Source organism: Hyperolius riggenbachi, chromosome 2 (assembly GCF_040937935.1).
Source record: "Hyperolius riggenbachi isolate aHypRig1 chromosome 2, aHypRig1.pri, whole genome shotgun sequence".
In the NCBI taxonomy this organism is placed as follows: domain Eukaryota; kingdom Metazoa; phylum Chordata; class Amphibia; order Anura; family Hyperoliidae; genus Hyperolius; species Hyperolius riggenbachi.
Window position 1 is genome coordinate 538,227,192 of NC_090647.1, and position 18,050 is coordinate 538,245,241.

The 18,050-nt window shown below is 44.6% G+C and overlaps 1 protein-coding gene across 2 annotated transcripts in view; it reads left to right on the forward strand.

The window, feature by feature from the left end:
• The window catches only part of LOC137547292 (pneumococcal serine-rich repeat protein-like), a 106,738-nt gene that overhangs the window by 31,803 nt on the left and 56,885 nt on the right, over nt 1-18,050 (forward strand). For both annotated transcript variants that reach the window (XM_068270719.1, XM_068270720.1), the window contains exon 2: nt 2,793-16,187. In XM_068270719.1, the coding sequence (XP_068126820.1) occupies nt 2,793-16,187 (13,395 nt within the window). The remainder of the gene's footprint in view (nt 1-2,792; nt 16,188-18,050) is intronic.

Below are 18,050 nucleotides of genomic sequence, written 5' to 3' on the forward strand. Positions count from 1 at the left end.
CCACGCACTGTAGCGTGGATCGGAGGGGTTGGCCCTAGAGCTGCGCAGCCGCAGCTAGCTTACTGTGTGACTCATGCAGAGCTTGGAGGGGGTGTGTAAAGCTTCTGCCAATGACAAGCAGTGCTGCACATTCCACACATTCCAGCCTGATCCCGGCAGAGCCGACAGAGGAAAGAAGATAAGATTTATTACAGAGACAGTGCAACTAGGAAAGGCTGCAGTAAGACAGACCACATTAGAACAGGTATAGGAACTTATAGGATAGAATAAATAAGGCTTAACATTTTGTTACAGAGTCTCTTTAACCGCTTGAGGACCGTAGGTATACCCCCCCTAGTGCCCAGGCTCTTTTTTACATATTAGGCCACTGCATTTTTAAGGGCTCGCTGCAGGGCCGTACAACTCAGCACACAAGTGATTCCGCCCCCTTTTCTGCGGGTCCAATCACTTTACAGGACATTATCTCCGCACTTTGATTGGCCCAATAGGCTGCCTGTCACTTGACAGGAAACTTGACAGGCAGCCTATTGGGCCAATCAAGGTGTGGGGATATTGTCCTTTAAAGTGATTGGACCCGCAGGGGCTCAGGGCAGGACGAGTGGAGCTCTCTTCATTGCCAATTAGCAGGCATAAGTTTGTAGTGTTTGCTATGCTACTCTGATAAGGCACGTTCAATCTGATAAGGTGTGTTACCTCTGATAAGGTATGCTATTTGTCTTAGGGAATCAAGCCCATTGTGTTGAATTTTGCCAGTTTGGCCCCCTAGCACTCTCAAGAACGGCGATATCACTATTGGCTGGGAAAGTTTGGCCACCAGAGGCGTGAGGTAAAACGGGCACGTTATAAAACAGACGCACATGAAAATAAAGTGTTATTTATGTTACCAACCATTACATAATTCAAAAATGTCGCCGCTTTCACCGATGAATATCAGTACGAAAAGATATGGAGTAAATCAGTTGTTTCAGAGTGCAGATTGTAATCATTACTAAAAATGTGATCCTGAAGACATACGACACAATAAAACAATAACCAACACTATAGGGAACTAATTGACATGATGTGAATTGCGGTCTAGTTATCTGGGCTATGTACTTATTATTGTAATATTATTTGCAGGACTGAGTCGAGTCAGAGGCAGGAGAGGCTCCAGCCTCAGGGCGCAGTGTAGGAGGGGGCGCACAACTCACTCAGCTATCATTCCACTATTTTGTTTGAAGAGATAGAAATAAGAAAAGGGGTTACATGGCAGTGGCTGCAAGCCAGATAACTAGAGATTAAGGAGTTGGGAGGGTTGAGGGCTCTGGGGTGCCTCTCTTAGTCTGATAGCAATCAGTGTGTGACGGCTGGGGTGGGAGGGATGGAGGGGCGCACTTTGGTGTCTTAGCATTGGTTGCTGGAGGACCTTGTCCCGGTTCTGCTTATTTGTTCTTAAATACTTTGTAAATCCACATCAATCATCATATAGCTGAAGGGCAGCCATAAGGCAAGCCTTTGCCTGTGTAGCGGGTCCCTTTCTCTCTTTCCCCAGGCCTCAGAGCCCAGTGGCATGATGTGCCACTGCTATAGTAACGCTATTTGCATATATCTATTGTTCTTGATGTTTGACTGGTTCTGTGCTATTTCTGCATTGTCACTTTCTTATGAAACTCCAGGCTTGAGTCTTATAATTAGGTTCAATGATTGTTTTGTTTCACATAACATTGGAAACACAAGTCACGACACATTCCATAAGATGTCATAAAATAATCTAAAAGCCTAAAATATTTTAAAAAAGGGGTATTCAATGAATGGCTGCTCTGAAGTTGATTTCTTATTATTTATATAGCGCTGACATCTTTCGCAGCACTTTACGGAGTACCTAGTCATGTCACTAAAGCTGCCCATAGATCACTCGACTTGGCGCCCAATCGACTATCCGATTTGATGTTTATAATGGAATCGGATGAAAATCGGTGCTGCCAAGAGCATGCCTGATCGACAATGCGAACAATTTCGGGCCGAAATTGGTGGCATGTATCGCTCGAACATGCTGGAGAATCTTGGCCCGACATGCTCGATCAGGTGTGCGGCAGTAGCGTTGTACGATAATTGCGAATGGCAAATGTGACTGAAACCCCCAGCCACTGCCCCTCCCCCCTTTGTTTTATGCCCCCTCCCGGTGCCCATGCAGTTATACTTTACCAGTTGCAGTCTGCGCTGCCGCCATTCTCGTCCTTCTGCATTCTTGCCCCAAGTGACTACCAGCATATAGCAAGTGGGGTGCGTAGGTGATGTCACTCAGGCTATAACGCCGGCAACCACGTGGGGCGCAAATGCAGAAATACAAGGATGGCGACATTGCGGATGGTGGCAGGTAAAGTATAACTGCACGGGCACTGGGGAGGGGGTTGTCATAAAACATTAGGGGGGACAGCGGCTGTGGGCAGCATGGTGATGAGGTGATGTCATAAGGCTGATTTCCAAATGATTTAATCCTGAAATCGATCAGGAATCGGCCTACGGTTTATGGCGGCCAACAGACCTCTGATCAGAGAAAGATCTGTCTTTTGGTCGATCAGCCACCAAAATCCCTCGATGTATAGGTATCTAAACTGTCTCTCAGAAGGGCTCACCCCTAATCTCTACCATAGTCATATGTCCATTGCTATGTATATGTCCATTTTAGTTTAGGGTTAATTTTAGGGAAAAGCTAATTAACTTATCTGTATGTTTTTGAGATGTGTGAGGAAACTGAAGTGTTTATTCATATTATATTAAATCATTTTTTTTCTTTCACATTTGTATTCTAGATGTTTCCGTGCAAAATGCTCAGACATCCTCAACTGACAGCCCTACGACAAGTCAGGCAAGTGATGCAACAACCCTACAGTCTAGCACGGCATCTGTTAACCTAACAAGTACAAGTAATTTCCTGACAGAATCACTGACCACAAGTGAAGTGACAACAGAGACATCTGTGGTGACTTCAGCAACATCAGTTTTGTCATCCGTCAGTCCTACAGACACATCCACAGGAACATCAGAAAGCTCAAATGTGGGATTAACATCTTCCTCCTCAGTTTCCAGTGGTACAACAGAAACTTCATTGACAACAAGTCCTGACACCGCAACATCGTCAACCACTGGGTCTTCAGCTGTCACTGAAACTGTATCAACAATTGTCTCCACAGCTGCAGATTCTGCAACAACACTGATCACCAGTACTGAAGTTCCATCTTCCTCAGTAACCTCAGCTACTGTGGAATCCACATCATTCCTATCATCTGCTGGAGGTACTGACACATCCAGTGCAACAGTGGCGAACTCTACACCAGCACTGACAACATCATCACCTCTTTCTACTGGAACAATCACAGAATCACTGACCACAAGTGGAGTGACAACAGAGACATCTGTGGTGATTTCAGCAACATCAGTTTTGTCATCTGTCAGTCCTACAGACACATCCACAGGAACATCAGAAAGCTCAACTGTGGAAATAACATCTTCCTCCTCAGTTTCCAGTGGTACAACAGGACAATCACTGACAACAAGTCATGACACTGCAGCATCATCAGCCATTGGGTCTTCAGCTGTCACTGAAACGGTATCAACAATTGTCTCCACAGCTGCAGATTCTTCACCATCAGCAACAACAGCAATCACCAGTACTGAAGTTCCATCTTCCTTAGCAACCTCAGCTACTGTGGAGTCCACATCATTCTTATCATCTGCTGGAAGTACTGAGACATCCAGTGCAACAGTGGTGAACTCTACACCAGCATTAACATCATCATCACCTCTTTCTACAGGAACAATCCCAGAATCACTGACCACAAGTGACGTGACAACAGAGACATCTGTGGTGACTTCAGCAACATCAGTTTTGACATCTGTCAGTCCTACAGACACATCCACAGGAATATCACAAAGCTCAAATGTGGGATTAACATCTTCCTCCTCAGTTCCCAGTGGTACAACAGAAACTTCATTGACAACAAGTCCTGACACCGCAACATCATCAACCACTGGGTCTCCAGCTGTCACTGAAACTGCATCAACACTCGTCTCCACAGCTGCAGATTCTTCACCATCAGCAACAACAGTTATCACCAGTACTGAAGTTCCATCTTCCTCGATAACCTCAGCTACTGTGGAATCCACATCATTCCTATCATCTGCTGGAAGTACTGACACATCCAGTGCAACAGTGGTGAACTCTACACCAGCACTGACAACATCATCACCTCTTTCTACTGGAACAATCCCAGAATCACTGACCACAAGTGAAGTGACAACAGAGACATCTGTGGTGACTTCAGCAACATCAGTTTTGACATCTGTCAGTCCTACAGACACATCCATGGGAACATCAGAAAGCTCAACTGTGGGATTAACATCTTCCTCTTCAGTTTCCAGTGGTACAACAGAAACTTCATTGACAACAAGTCCTGACACCGCAACATCATCAACCACTGGGTCTCCAGCTGTCACTGAAACTGCATCAACAATTGTGTCCACAGCTGCGGATTCTTCACCATCAGCAACAGCAACAATCCCCAGTACTGAAGTTCCATCTTCCTCAGCAACCTCAGCTACTGTGGAGTCCACATCATTCTTATCATCTGCTGGAAGTACTGAGACATCCAGTGCAACAGTGGTGAACTCTACACCAGCACTGACATCATCATCACCTCTTTCTACTGGAACAATCACAGAATCACTGACCACAAGCGAAGTGACAACAGAGACATCTGTGGTGACTTCAGCAACATCAGTTTTGTCATCCGTCAGTCCTACAGACACATCCACAGGAACATCAGAAAGCTCAACAGTGGGAATAACATCTTCCTCCTCAGTTTCCAGTGGTACAACAGAAACTTCATTGACAACAAGTCCTGACACCGCAACATCATCAACCACTGGGTCTCCAGCTGTCACTGAAACTGCCTCAACAATTGTCTCCACAGCTGCAGATTCTTCACCAACAGCAACAACAGTGATCACCAGTACTGAAGTTCCATCTTCCTCGATAACCTCAGCTACTGTGGAATCCACATCATTCTTGTCATCTGCTGGAAGTACTGACACATCCAGTGCAACAGTGGTGAATTCTACACCAGCACTGACAACATCATCACCTCTTTCTACTGGAACAATCACAGAATCACTGACCACAAGTGAAGTGACAACAGAGACATCTGTGGTGACTTCAGCAACATCCGTTTTGACATCTGTCAGTCCTACAGACACATCCATGGGAACATCAGAAAGCTCAACTGTGGGAATAACATCTTCCTCCTCAGTTTCCAGTGGTACAACAGAAACTTCATTGACAACAAGTCCTGACACCGCAACATCATCAACCACTGGGTCTCCAGCTGTCACTGAAACTGCCTCAACAATTGTCTCCACAGCTGCAGATTCTTCACCAACAGCAACAACAGTTATCACCAGTACTGAAGTTCCATCTTCCTCAGCAACCTCAGCTACTGTGGAGTCCACATCATTCTTATCATCTGCTGGAAGTACTGACACATCCAGTGCAACAGTGGTAAACTCTACACCAGCACTGACATCATCATCACCTCTTTCTACTGGAACAATCACAAATTCACTGACCACAAGTGAAGTGACAACAGAGACATCTGTGGTGACTTCAGCAACATCAGTTTTGTCATCCCTCAGTCCTACAGACACATCCACAGGAACATCAGAAAGCTCAAATGTGGGATTAACATCTTCCTCCTCAGTTTCCAGTGGTTCAACAGAAACTTCATTAACAACAAGTCCTGACACCGCAACATCATCAACCACTGGGTCTCCAGCTGTCACTGAAACTGTATCAACAATTGTCTCCACAGCTGCAGGTTCTTCACCATCAGCAACAGTAGCCATCACCAGTACTGAAATTCCATCTTCCTCAGCAACCTCAGCTACTGTGGAGTCCACATCATTCTTATCATCTGCTGGAAGTACTGAGACATCCAGTGCAACAGTGGTGAACTCTACACCAGCACTGACATCATCATCATCACCTCTTTCTACTGGAACAATCACAGAATCACAGACCACAAGTGAAGTGACAACAGAGACATCTGTGGTGACTTCAGCAACATCAGTTTTGTCATCCGTCAGTCCAACAGACACATCCATGGGAACATCAGAAAGCTCAACTGTGGGAATAACATCTTCCTCTTCAGTTTCCAGTGGTACAACAGAAACTTCATTGACAACAAGTCCTGACACCGCAACATCATCAACCACTGGGTCTCCAGCTGTCACTGAAACTGCATCAACAATTGTCTCCACAGCTGCAGATTCTTCACCAACAGCAACAACAGTTATCACCAGTACTGAAGTTCCATCTTCCTCGATAACTTCAGCTACTGTGGAATCCACATCATTCCTATCATCTGCTGGAAGTACTGACACATCCAGTGCAACAGTGGTGAACTCTACACCAGCACTGACAACATCATCACCTCTTTCTACTGGAACAATCACAAATTCACTGACCACAAGTGAAGTGACAACAGAGACATCTGTGGTGACTTCAGCAACATCAGTTTTGTCATCTGTCAGTCCTACAGACACATCCATGGGAACATCAGAAAGCTCAACTGTAGGAATTACATCTTCCTCCTCAGTTTCAAGTGGTACAACAGAACAATCATTGACAACAAGTCCTGACACTGCAACATCATCAACCACTGGGTCTCCAGCTGTCACTGAAACTGCATCAACACTTGTCTCCACAGCTGCAGATTCTTCACCAACAGCAACAACAGTTATCACCAGTACTGAAGTTCCATCTTCCTCGATAACCTCAGCTACTGTGGAATCCACATCATTCCTATCATCTGCTGGAAGTACTGATACATCCAGTGCAACAGTGATGTACTCTACACCAGCACTGACAACATCATCACCTCTTTCTACTGGAACAATCACAGAATCACTGACCACAAGTGGAGTGACAACAGAGACATCTGTGGTGACTTCAGCAACATCAGTTTTGACATCTGTCAGTCCTACAGACACATCCATAGGAACATCAGAAAGCTCAACTGTGGGATTAACGTCTTCCTCTTCAGTTTCCAGTGGTACAACAGAAACTTCATTGACAACAAGTCCTGACACCGCAACATCATCAACCACTGGGTCTCCAGCTGTCACTGAAACTGCCTCAACAATTGTGTCCACAGCTGCAGATTCTTCACCATCAGCAACAACAGCAATCACCAGTACTGAAGTTCCATCTTCCTCAGCAACCTCAGCTACTGTGGAGTCCACATCATTCTTATCATCTGCTGGAAGTACTGATACATCCAGTGCAACAGTGGTGAACTCTACACCAGCACTGACAACATCATCACCTCTTTCTACTGGAACAATCACAGAATCACAGACCACAAGTGAAGTGACAACAGAGACATCTGTGGTGACTTCAGCAACATCAGTTTTGTCATCTGTCAGTCCTACAGACACATCCATGGGAACATCAGAAAGCTCAACTGTGGCATTAACGTCTTCCTCTTCAGTTTCAAGTGGTACAACAGAAACTTCATTGACAACAAGTCCTGACACCGCAACATCATCAACCACTGGGTCTCCAGCTGTCACTGAAACTGCATCAACAATTGTCTCCACAGCTGCGGATTCTTCACCAACAGCAACAACAGTTATCACCAGTACTGAAGTTCCATCTTCCTCAGCAACCTCAGCTACTGTGGAGTCCACATCATTCTTATCATCTGCTGGAAGTACTGATACATCCAGTGCAACAGTGGTGAACTCTACACCAGCACTGACAACATCATCACCTCTTTCTACTGGAACAATCACAGAATCACAGACCACAAGTGAAGTGACAACAGAGACATCTGTGGTGACTTCAGCAACATCAGTTTTGTCATCTGTCAGTCCTACAGACACATCCATGGGAACATCAGAAAGCTCAACTGTAGGAATAACATCTTCCTCCTCAGTTTCCAGTGGTACAACAGAACAATCATTGACAACAAGTCCTGACACTGCAACATCATCAACCACTGGGTCTCCAGCTGTCACTGAAACTGCCTCAACAATTGTCTCCACAGCTGCAGATTCTTCACCAACAGCAACAACAGTGATCACCAGTACTGAAGTTCCATCTTCCTCGATAACCTCAGCTACTGTGGAATCCACATCATTCCTATCATCTGCTGGAAGTACTGACACATCCAGTGCAACAGTGGTGAACTCTACACCAGCACTGACAACATCATCACCTCTTTCTACTGGAACAATCCCAGAATCACTAACCACAACTGAAGTGACAACAGAGACATCTGTGGTGACTTCAGCAACATCAGTTTTGACATCTGTCAGTCCTACAGACACATCCATGGGAACATCAGAAAGCTCAACTGTGGGATTAACGTCTTCCTCTTCAGTTTCCAGTGGTTCAACAGAAACTTCATTGACAACAAGTCCTGACACCGCAACATCATCAACCACTGGGTCTCCAGCTGTCACTCAAACTGCATCAACAATTGTCTCCACAGCTGCAGATTCTTCACCAACAGCAACAACAGTTATCACCAGTACTGAAGTTCCACCTTTCTCAACAACCTCAGCTACTGTGGAATCCACATCATTCTTATCATCTGTTGGAAGTACTGACACATCCAGTGTAACAGTGGTGAACTCTACACCAGCATTGACAACGTCATCACCTCTTTCTACAGGAACAATCCCAGAATCACTGACTACAAGTGAATTGACAACAGAGACATCTGTGGTGACTTCAGCAACATCAGTTTTGACATCTGTCAGTCCTACAGACACATCCATGGGAACGTCAGAAAGCACAACTGTGGGATTAACATCTTCCTCCTTAGTTTCCAGTGGTACAACAGAACAATCACTGACAACAAGTCCAGACACTGCAACATCATCTACCACTGGGTCTCCAGCTGTCACTGAAACTGCATCAACACTTGTCTCCACAGCTGCAAATTCTTCACCAACCACTGGGTCATTAACTATCCCTGAAACTTTATCAACAATTGTCTCCACAGCTGCAAATTCTTCACCATCAGCAACAGCAGCCATCACCAGTACTGAAATTCCATCTTCCTCAGCAATCTCCGCTACTGTGGAATCCACATCAATTCTATCATCTGCTGGAAGTACTGACACATCCAGTGCAACAGCGGTGAACTCTACACCAGCACTGACAACATCATCACCTCTTTCTACTGCAACAATCCCAGAATCATTGACCACAAGTGAAGTGACAACAGAGACATCTGTGGTGACTTCAGCAACATCAGTCTTGACATCTGTCAGTTCTACAGACACATCCACAGGAACATCAGAAAGCACAACTGTGGGAATAACATCTTCCTCCTCAGTTTACAGTGGTACAACAGAACAATCACTGACAACAAGTCCTGACACTGCAACATCATCAACCACTGGGTCTCCAGCTGTCACTGAAACTGTATCAACAATTGTCTCCACAGCTGCAGATTCTTCACCATCAGCAACAGCAGAACGCTCAACTGTGGGATTATCATCTTCCTTCTCAGTTTCCAGTGGTACAACAGAACAATCACTGACAAGTCCTGACACTGCATCATCATCAACCACTGGGTCTTTAACTGTCACTGAAACTTTATCAACACTTTTCTCCACAGCTGCAGATTCTTCACCATCAGCAACAGCACCAATCACCAGTACTGAAGTTCCATCTTCCTCAACAACCTCAGCTACTGTGGAATCCACATCATTTCTATCATCTGCTGGAAGTACTGACACATCCAGTGCAACAGTGGTGAACTCTACACCAGTTTTAACAACATCATCACCACTTTCTACTGGAACTATGCCAGCATCACTGACCACAAGTGAGGCATCAACACAGACTGAAACACAGGCTTCAGCATCAACACAAGCAGGATCTCCAGCATCTAGCACAACACCAGGCACAACCACACAAACCGAATCAGGAACAACTGAAACACCCATAGCTATAGCATCCACACAAACAGAATCTACGGTATCCAGCACAACACCATCCTTTACAACCACGCATACAGAATCAGCAACAACTGAAACACAAACTTCACCATCCACACAAACAGAATCTCCAGTATCTAGCACACTAGCCACAACAACCACACAAACCGAATCAGCAACAACCGAAACACCTACAACTACAGCATCCACACAAACAGGATCTCCAGCATCTAGCACAACGCCAGCCACAACAGTGACACAAACAGAATCAGCAACAACTGAAACACAAACTTCACCATCCACACAAACAGAATCTACAGTATCCAGCACAACACCATCCTTAACAACAACGCATACAGAATCAGCAACAACTGAAACACAAACTTCACCATCCACACAAACAGAATCTCCAGTATCTAGCACACTAGCCACAACAACCACACAAACCGAATCAGCAACAACCGAAACACCTACAACTACAGCATTCACACAAACAGGATCTCCAGCATCTAGCACAACGCCAGCCACAACAACCACACAAACAGAATCAGCAACAACTGAGACACAAACTTCAGCATCTACACAAACAGAATTGTTAGTATCTAGCACACCACCAGCCCTAATATCCACACAAACAGAGTCAGTAACAACCGAAACACAAACTTCAGCAATCACACAAACAGGATCTCCAGCATCTAGCACAACACCAGCCACAACAACCACACTAACAGAATCAGCAACAACTGAGACACAGACTTCACCATCCACACAAACAGGATCTCCAGTATCTAGCACAACAGCCACAATAACCACACAAACAGAATCAGCAACAACCGAAACACCTTCAACTACAGCATCCAAACAAACAGGATCTCCAGCATCTAGTGCAACAGAAGCCATAACAGTGACACAAACAGAATCAGCAACAACTGAAACAGCCACAACGATAGGATCAACACAAACAGGATCTTCAGCACTTAGTACAACATCAGCCACATCAACCACACAAACAGAATCAGCAACAACTGAAACACAAACTTCAGCATCCACACAAACAGGATCTCCAGTATCTAGCACAACACCAGCCACAACAACCACACAAACCGAATCAGCAACAACTGAGACACAGACTTCACTATCCACACAAACAGGATCTTCAGCATCTAGCACAACAGAAGCCACAACAGCCACACAAACAGAATCAGCAACAACTGAAACAGTCACGATAGGATCAACCCAAACAGGATCTTCAGCACTTAGTACAACATCAGTCACATCAACCACACACACAGAATCAGCAACAACTGAAACACAAACTTCAGCATCCACACCAACAGGATCTCCAGTATTTCGCACAACACAAGCCACATCGTCCACACAAACAGAATCAGCAACAACTGAAACATTCACAACTTCAGCATCCACTCAAACAGGATCTCCAGTATCTAGCACAAAATCAACCACAACAACCACACAGACAGAATCAGCAACAACCGAAACACCTTCAACTACAGCATCCACACAAACAGGATCTCCAGTATCTAGCACAATAGCCACAATAACCACACAAACCGAATCCGCAACAACTGAGACACAGACTTCACCTTCCACACAAACAGGATCTCCAGTATCTAGCGCAATAGCCACAATACCCACACAAACCGAATCCGCAACAACTGAGACACAGACTTCACCTTCCACACAAACAGGATCTCCAGCATTTAGCACAACACAAGCCACAGCAACCACACAAACAGAATCAGCAACAACTGAAACACAGACTTCAGCATCCACACAAACAGGATCTCCAGCATCTAGCACAACACCAGCCACAACAACCACACAAACAGAATTAGCAACAACTGAAACACCCATAGCTATAGCATCCACACAATCAAGTTCAATGACAACCATTACAACAACAATTGCAAATACCACTCAAACAGAATTTACAGCAACCAGCACAACACCACCAATGATATCTACACAGACAGCATCTGCAACAATCAGCACACCAACTGCTACAAACACCACACAAATAGAGTCTGCTACAACCAGTACTTTACCAGCTACACTGTCCACACAAACTGGGTCTGCCACATCTAGCGAACCAACAGCTACAGTCTTTACTCAAACAGGATCTACCACAACCAGCACAACACTAGCTATAACATCCACCCAAACAGAATCTAGCAAAACCAGCACAACAGTAGCTACAGCACCCTTACAAACAGGATCTGCTGCAACCAGCATTCCAACAGCTACAAACATCACAGGATCTACTGCTACCAGCGTGACACCATCTATAACATCTACCCAAACAGAATCTACGACAACCAGCACAATGCCAAATGTAACATTCACCCAAACAGAATCTACCTCAACCAGTTTAACACCAACTATAATGTCCACCCAAACAGTATCTGCTGCAACCAGCACAACCCTAGCTATAACATCCACCCAAACAGAATCTAGCTCAACAGTAGCTACAGCAACCTTGCTGACAGGATCTGCTGCAACCAGCACACCAACAGCTACAAACTTCACACAAACAGGATCTACCACAACCAGTACAACTCCAGCTATAACATCCACCCAAACAGAATCTACTACAACCAGCACGATGCCAAATGTAACATCCACACAAACAGAATCTACCACAACCAGTTCAACACCAAATATAATGTCAACCCAAACAGGATCTGCTACAACCAGCACAACACCAACTATAACATCCATCCAAACAGAATCTACCACAACCAGCACAACACCAGCTATAACATCCACCCAAACAGGATCTGCTACAACCAGTATAACAGTAGCTTCAACAACCTTACAGACAGGATTTTCTGCCACCAGCATACCAACAGTTACAAATTTTACTGAAACAGGATCTACCACAACCAGTACAACACCAACTATAACATCCACCCAAACAGAATCTACTACAACCAGCACGATGCTAAATGTAACATCCACACAAACAGAATCTACCACAACCAGCATAACACCAGCTATAACATCCACCCAAACAGGATCTGCTACAACCAGCACAACAGTAGCTACAGCACCCTTACAGACAGGATCTTCTGCCACCAGCATACCAACAGCTACAAATTTTACTGGAACAGGATCTACCACCACCAGTACAACACCAGCTATAACATCCACCCAAACAGAATCTACTACAACCAGCACGATGCTAAATGTAACATCCACACAAACAGAATCTACCACAACCAGCATAACACCAGCTATAGCATCCACCCAAACAGGATCTGCTACAACCAGCACAACAGTAGCTACAGCACCCTTACAGACAGGATCTTCTGCCACCAGCATACCAACAGCTACAAATTTTACTGGAACAGGATCTACCACCACCAGTACAACACCAGCTATAACATCCACCCAAACAGAATCTACTACAACCAGCACAACACCAACTATAATGTCTACTCAAACAGGATCTACTACAACCAGCTCAACACCAACTATGGTGTCCACCCAAACAGGATCTACTACAACCAGCACAACAGTAGCTACAACAACCTTACAGACAGGATCTTCTGTCACCAGCATACCAACAGCTACACATTTTACTGAAACAGGATCTACCACAACCAGCACAACACCAACTATAACATCTACCCAAACAGAATCTACCACAACCAGCACAACACCAACTATAACATCTACCCAAACAGGATCTCCTACAACCAGCACAACAGTAGCTACAGCACCCTTACAGACAGGATCTGCTGCAACCAGCACACCAACAGCTACAAACTTCACACAAACAGCATCCAACACAAATAACACACCAATAACTACATCATCCATACAAACCGGGTTTACCACATCCAGCACAACACCAACTACAACCGCTTTAACAACAGGGTCTGCCATAACCAGCACTACAATTACAACTGGAACAGGATCCACTGTAACTAACACAACTAAGCCAATATCTTCAGAATCAACTGCCTCAAATTCTACAGTGCAGACGACAACAGCAACTAACACCGGAACTATGTCAACCTCTTCCGGGACCATTCCTAGTTCAGCACAGACTTCCACTTCAATAAGTGTCTCAAATGCTACTACCGCAGCAGTTATTACTAATACAACAACTACTGTCCCATCTACTTCTACAACTATCTCCACTACTACAGCAGCAATAACAAACAGCACAACTCCCACTACAACAACCACCACTGCTAGCATGGCAACTAATGTAACTACTTCTACCACGACAACAGTAGCTACAGCACCCTTACAGACAGGATCTGCTGCAACCAGCATACCAACAGCTACAAACGTCACACAAACAGCATCCAACACAAATAACACAACAATGGCTACAACAACTGTCCCATCTAATTTTATTACTAACTCCACCACCACATCAGCAATAACAAACAGCAGCACAACTCCCACTACAACAGCAACCACTGCTAGCACGGCAACTAATGCAACTACTCCTACTATGACAACTTCTGCAACTAATTCTACCACTACAACCCCTGAAACTAATTCTACTGCGACAACCTCTGCAATTAATTCTACCACGACAACTTCTGCAACTAATTCTACCACGACAACCTCTGCAATTAATTCTACCATGACAACCCCTGCAACTAGTTCTAACGCGACAACCTCTGCAATTAATTCTACCATAACAACCCCTGCAACTAGTTCTACTGCAATAACCTCTGCAATGAGTTATACCGCGACAACCCCTGCAACTACTTCTACCGCAATAACCTCTGCAATTAATTCTACCACGACAACCCCTGCAACTAGTTCTACTGCGATAACCACTGCAATTAATTCTACCACAACAACCCCTGCAACTACTTCTACCGCGACAACCTCTGCAATTAATTCTACCACGACAACCCCTGCAACTACTTCTACCGTAATAACCTCTGCAATTAATTCTACGACGACAACCCCTGCAACTAGTTCTACCGCAACAACCACTGCAATTAATTCTACCACAACAACCCCTGCAACTACTTCTACCGCGACAACCTCTGCAATTAATTCTACCACGACAACCCCTGCAACTAGTTCTGCCACGACAACCACTGCAATTAATTCTACCACAACCCCTGCAACTACTTCTACCGCAATAACCTCTGCAATTAATTTTACCACGACAACCCCTGCAACTAGTTCTATCGCGACAACCACTGCAATTAATTCCACCACAACAACCCCTGCAATTAATTCCACCACAACAATCCCTGCAACTACTTCTACTGCGACAACCTCTGCAATTAATTCCACCACAACAACCCCTGCAACTACTTCTACCGCGACAACCTCTGCAATTAATTCTACCACGACAACCCCTGCAACTACTTCTACCGCAATAACCTCTGCAATTAATTCTACCACGACAACCCCTGCAACTACTACCACAATAACCTCTGCAATTAATTCTACCACGACAACCACTGCAATTAATTCTACTACAACAACCCCTGCAACTACTACCACAATAACCTCTGCAATTAATTCTACCTCGACAACCACTGCAATTAATTCTACTACAACAACCCCTGCAACTACTACCACAATAACCTCTGCAATTAATTCTACCACGACAACGTCTGCAACTACTTCAACCGCAATAACCTCTGCAATTAATTCTACCGCGACAACCACTGCAATTCATTCTACCACAGCAACCCCTGCAACTACTTCTACCACGACAACCCCTGCAATTAATTCTACCGCGACAACCACTGCAATTAATTCTACCACAACAACCCCTGCAACTACTTCTACCGCGACAACCTCTGCAATTAATTCTACCACGACAACCCCTGCAACTAGTTCTACTGCGACAACCACTGCAATTAATTCTACCACAACAACCCCTGCAACTACTTCTACCGCAATAACCTCTGCAATTAATTCTACCGCGACAACCACTGCAATTCATTCTACCACGACAACCCCTGCAATTAATTCTACTGCGACAACCACTGCAGCTAATTCTACAACAGCAACTTCTGCAACTACTTCTACCGCGACAACCCCTGCAACTACTTCTACCGCGGCAACCTCTGCAACTACTACCACGACAACCTCTGCAACTACTTCCACTACTACCTCCACCACTAGAACAACAAGTAGCACATCCTCAACAACGACATCAACGTCAACAACAGTTTCTTCCTGTGGTAAGTCACCGTGGTGTAAACAGTACTAATGAGGATAGGGTGGGAACAATGAGATGTGATAACGAAAAATGATGTAAGTGAATAGTTTGCACAGTGATTAATGGTAGTTTTTCTGAAATGGCAGAGGATAGCAAAGTGATGTGGCATACTAAACATTACATTTATTATTGACACCTATTTCTATATACTGTATACCCTCAACTATAAGTCTAGATATTTAGATCTGACTCACTAAATAAAAGTATAGGGATTGACTTGTACTCGAGTCAGACCTAAATTTCTTAATCATAGCCAAGAAAGCTTATATCGCACAAAAATCAACATTTGAGAATACTGATTAGTGACCTATTGGAAAGTATTTTAGATTTGTTCCTAGTCTTGGAGATAGAATGCAATCATTTTCTGAAACACTACAAGTTATAACAGACATGCTCTACAGAGTAAACTACTTTCTAGCTTATAAGTAGAGCAGATAAGAATTGTACACACACATGCTTTTGAGATACTTTAGTGCTTCTTCAGAGATCCTAAGAAGTTTCTGAGATGCTTTTGCCATATGTATGCAGTGCTCTTGAGATGCATTGAAGCTTCCATTACGGAAGTGTTGCAAGCTGATATAAAAAATACACCAGTAGTACAATGGAAGCCAGCAGCGAAACATTAGTATTATAGTGATGCCCAGCTTAGGCGCTTGGCTCAGAGGGTGATTTGGCGTTACGGCAACCGCCGGACCCTGAATTACTTCTCCCTCCAAGTTGCCGCCGGGAATTTGAGCAGCAGCCTCATTCAGCTCCCCCTGCCCCCAACTCACTAGTGGCAAAATAACACTTACACGCCAGCAGAACGATAATACTACAGCCAAGAGTTGTGCACTACCCAGATTGGGTTCATTAACTCAAAGATATAGCACTCAACCAGGAAAAGGAAGAGAACGGTTATTAAAGAGTGCTTGAACAGGAGTAAAAAAAAAAGTTAGATACTTACCTCAGTATTTGGAAGCTCCAAGATGATCCTCCTACAGCCCACGGTTCCAGCTGTTCCAGCATGGGTACCACCAGGGGCGTCTCTAGCCATTTTGTCACTCCAGGCGAGAAATCCTGTGGCACCCCCCCCCCCCCCGTGATTGCCCCCAGTCCCATACCCCGCACCCCTCATGGTAAACACCACTCCTGTGGTGGACCCTACCCCCAAGACCCCCGAAAATCATAATGCAGCAGCGTTTCACCAGAAAATATACTTATTGGGTTCACCAGAAAATAGTTGTTATGCAGCAGAGCGTTTCACCATAAAATATATAGGTAGAAAAAAACAACGTTTTGTAAGAAATAATACCTTTTAATTTTTTTTCTACCTATATAATTTGTTTGGCTAACACGGTACAGAAACTTTTTTGCTACCATAAAATATACTTATTGCGGCATGCACTCACACACACCACACACAGTACACACAAACACTATACACACACACGCAGTGTACACACACACACAGTACATACACTGCACACAACATACACACTATACACAGTACACACACACACACACTTTAGACACGCACAGCACAGCACACACACACACGCACACACGCACACACACACAGAGCACACTATACACAGCACACAGTAGACATACACTATACACATACAGAGATAGGAGGAGTGGAGTGAGACTGAGAATAGCCTGAGATGGAGCAGTTTATCTGTATTGCAGTCCCACATTACACAGAGACTAGTTGCTGGTAATAGGACTGCTGTCCCTGCCAGTCTCTTACACAAGTCAGCAAGCAGCCCTCCTGGAGTCTAGGGACGGTCAAAACTTTTCAACCTGTTTAAGACCTTATCTGCACTTGCAGTCATTATAACAA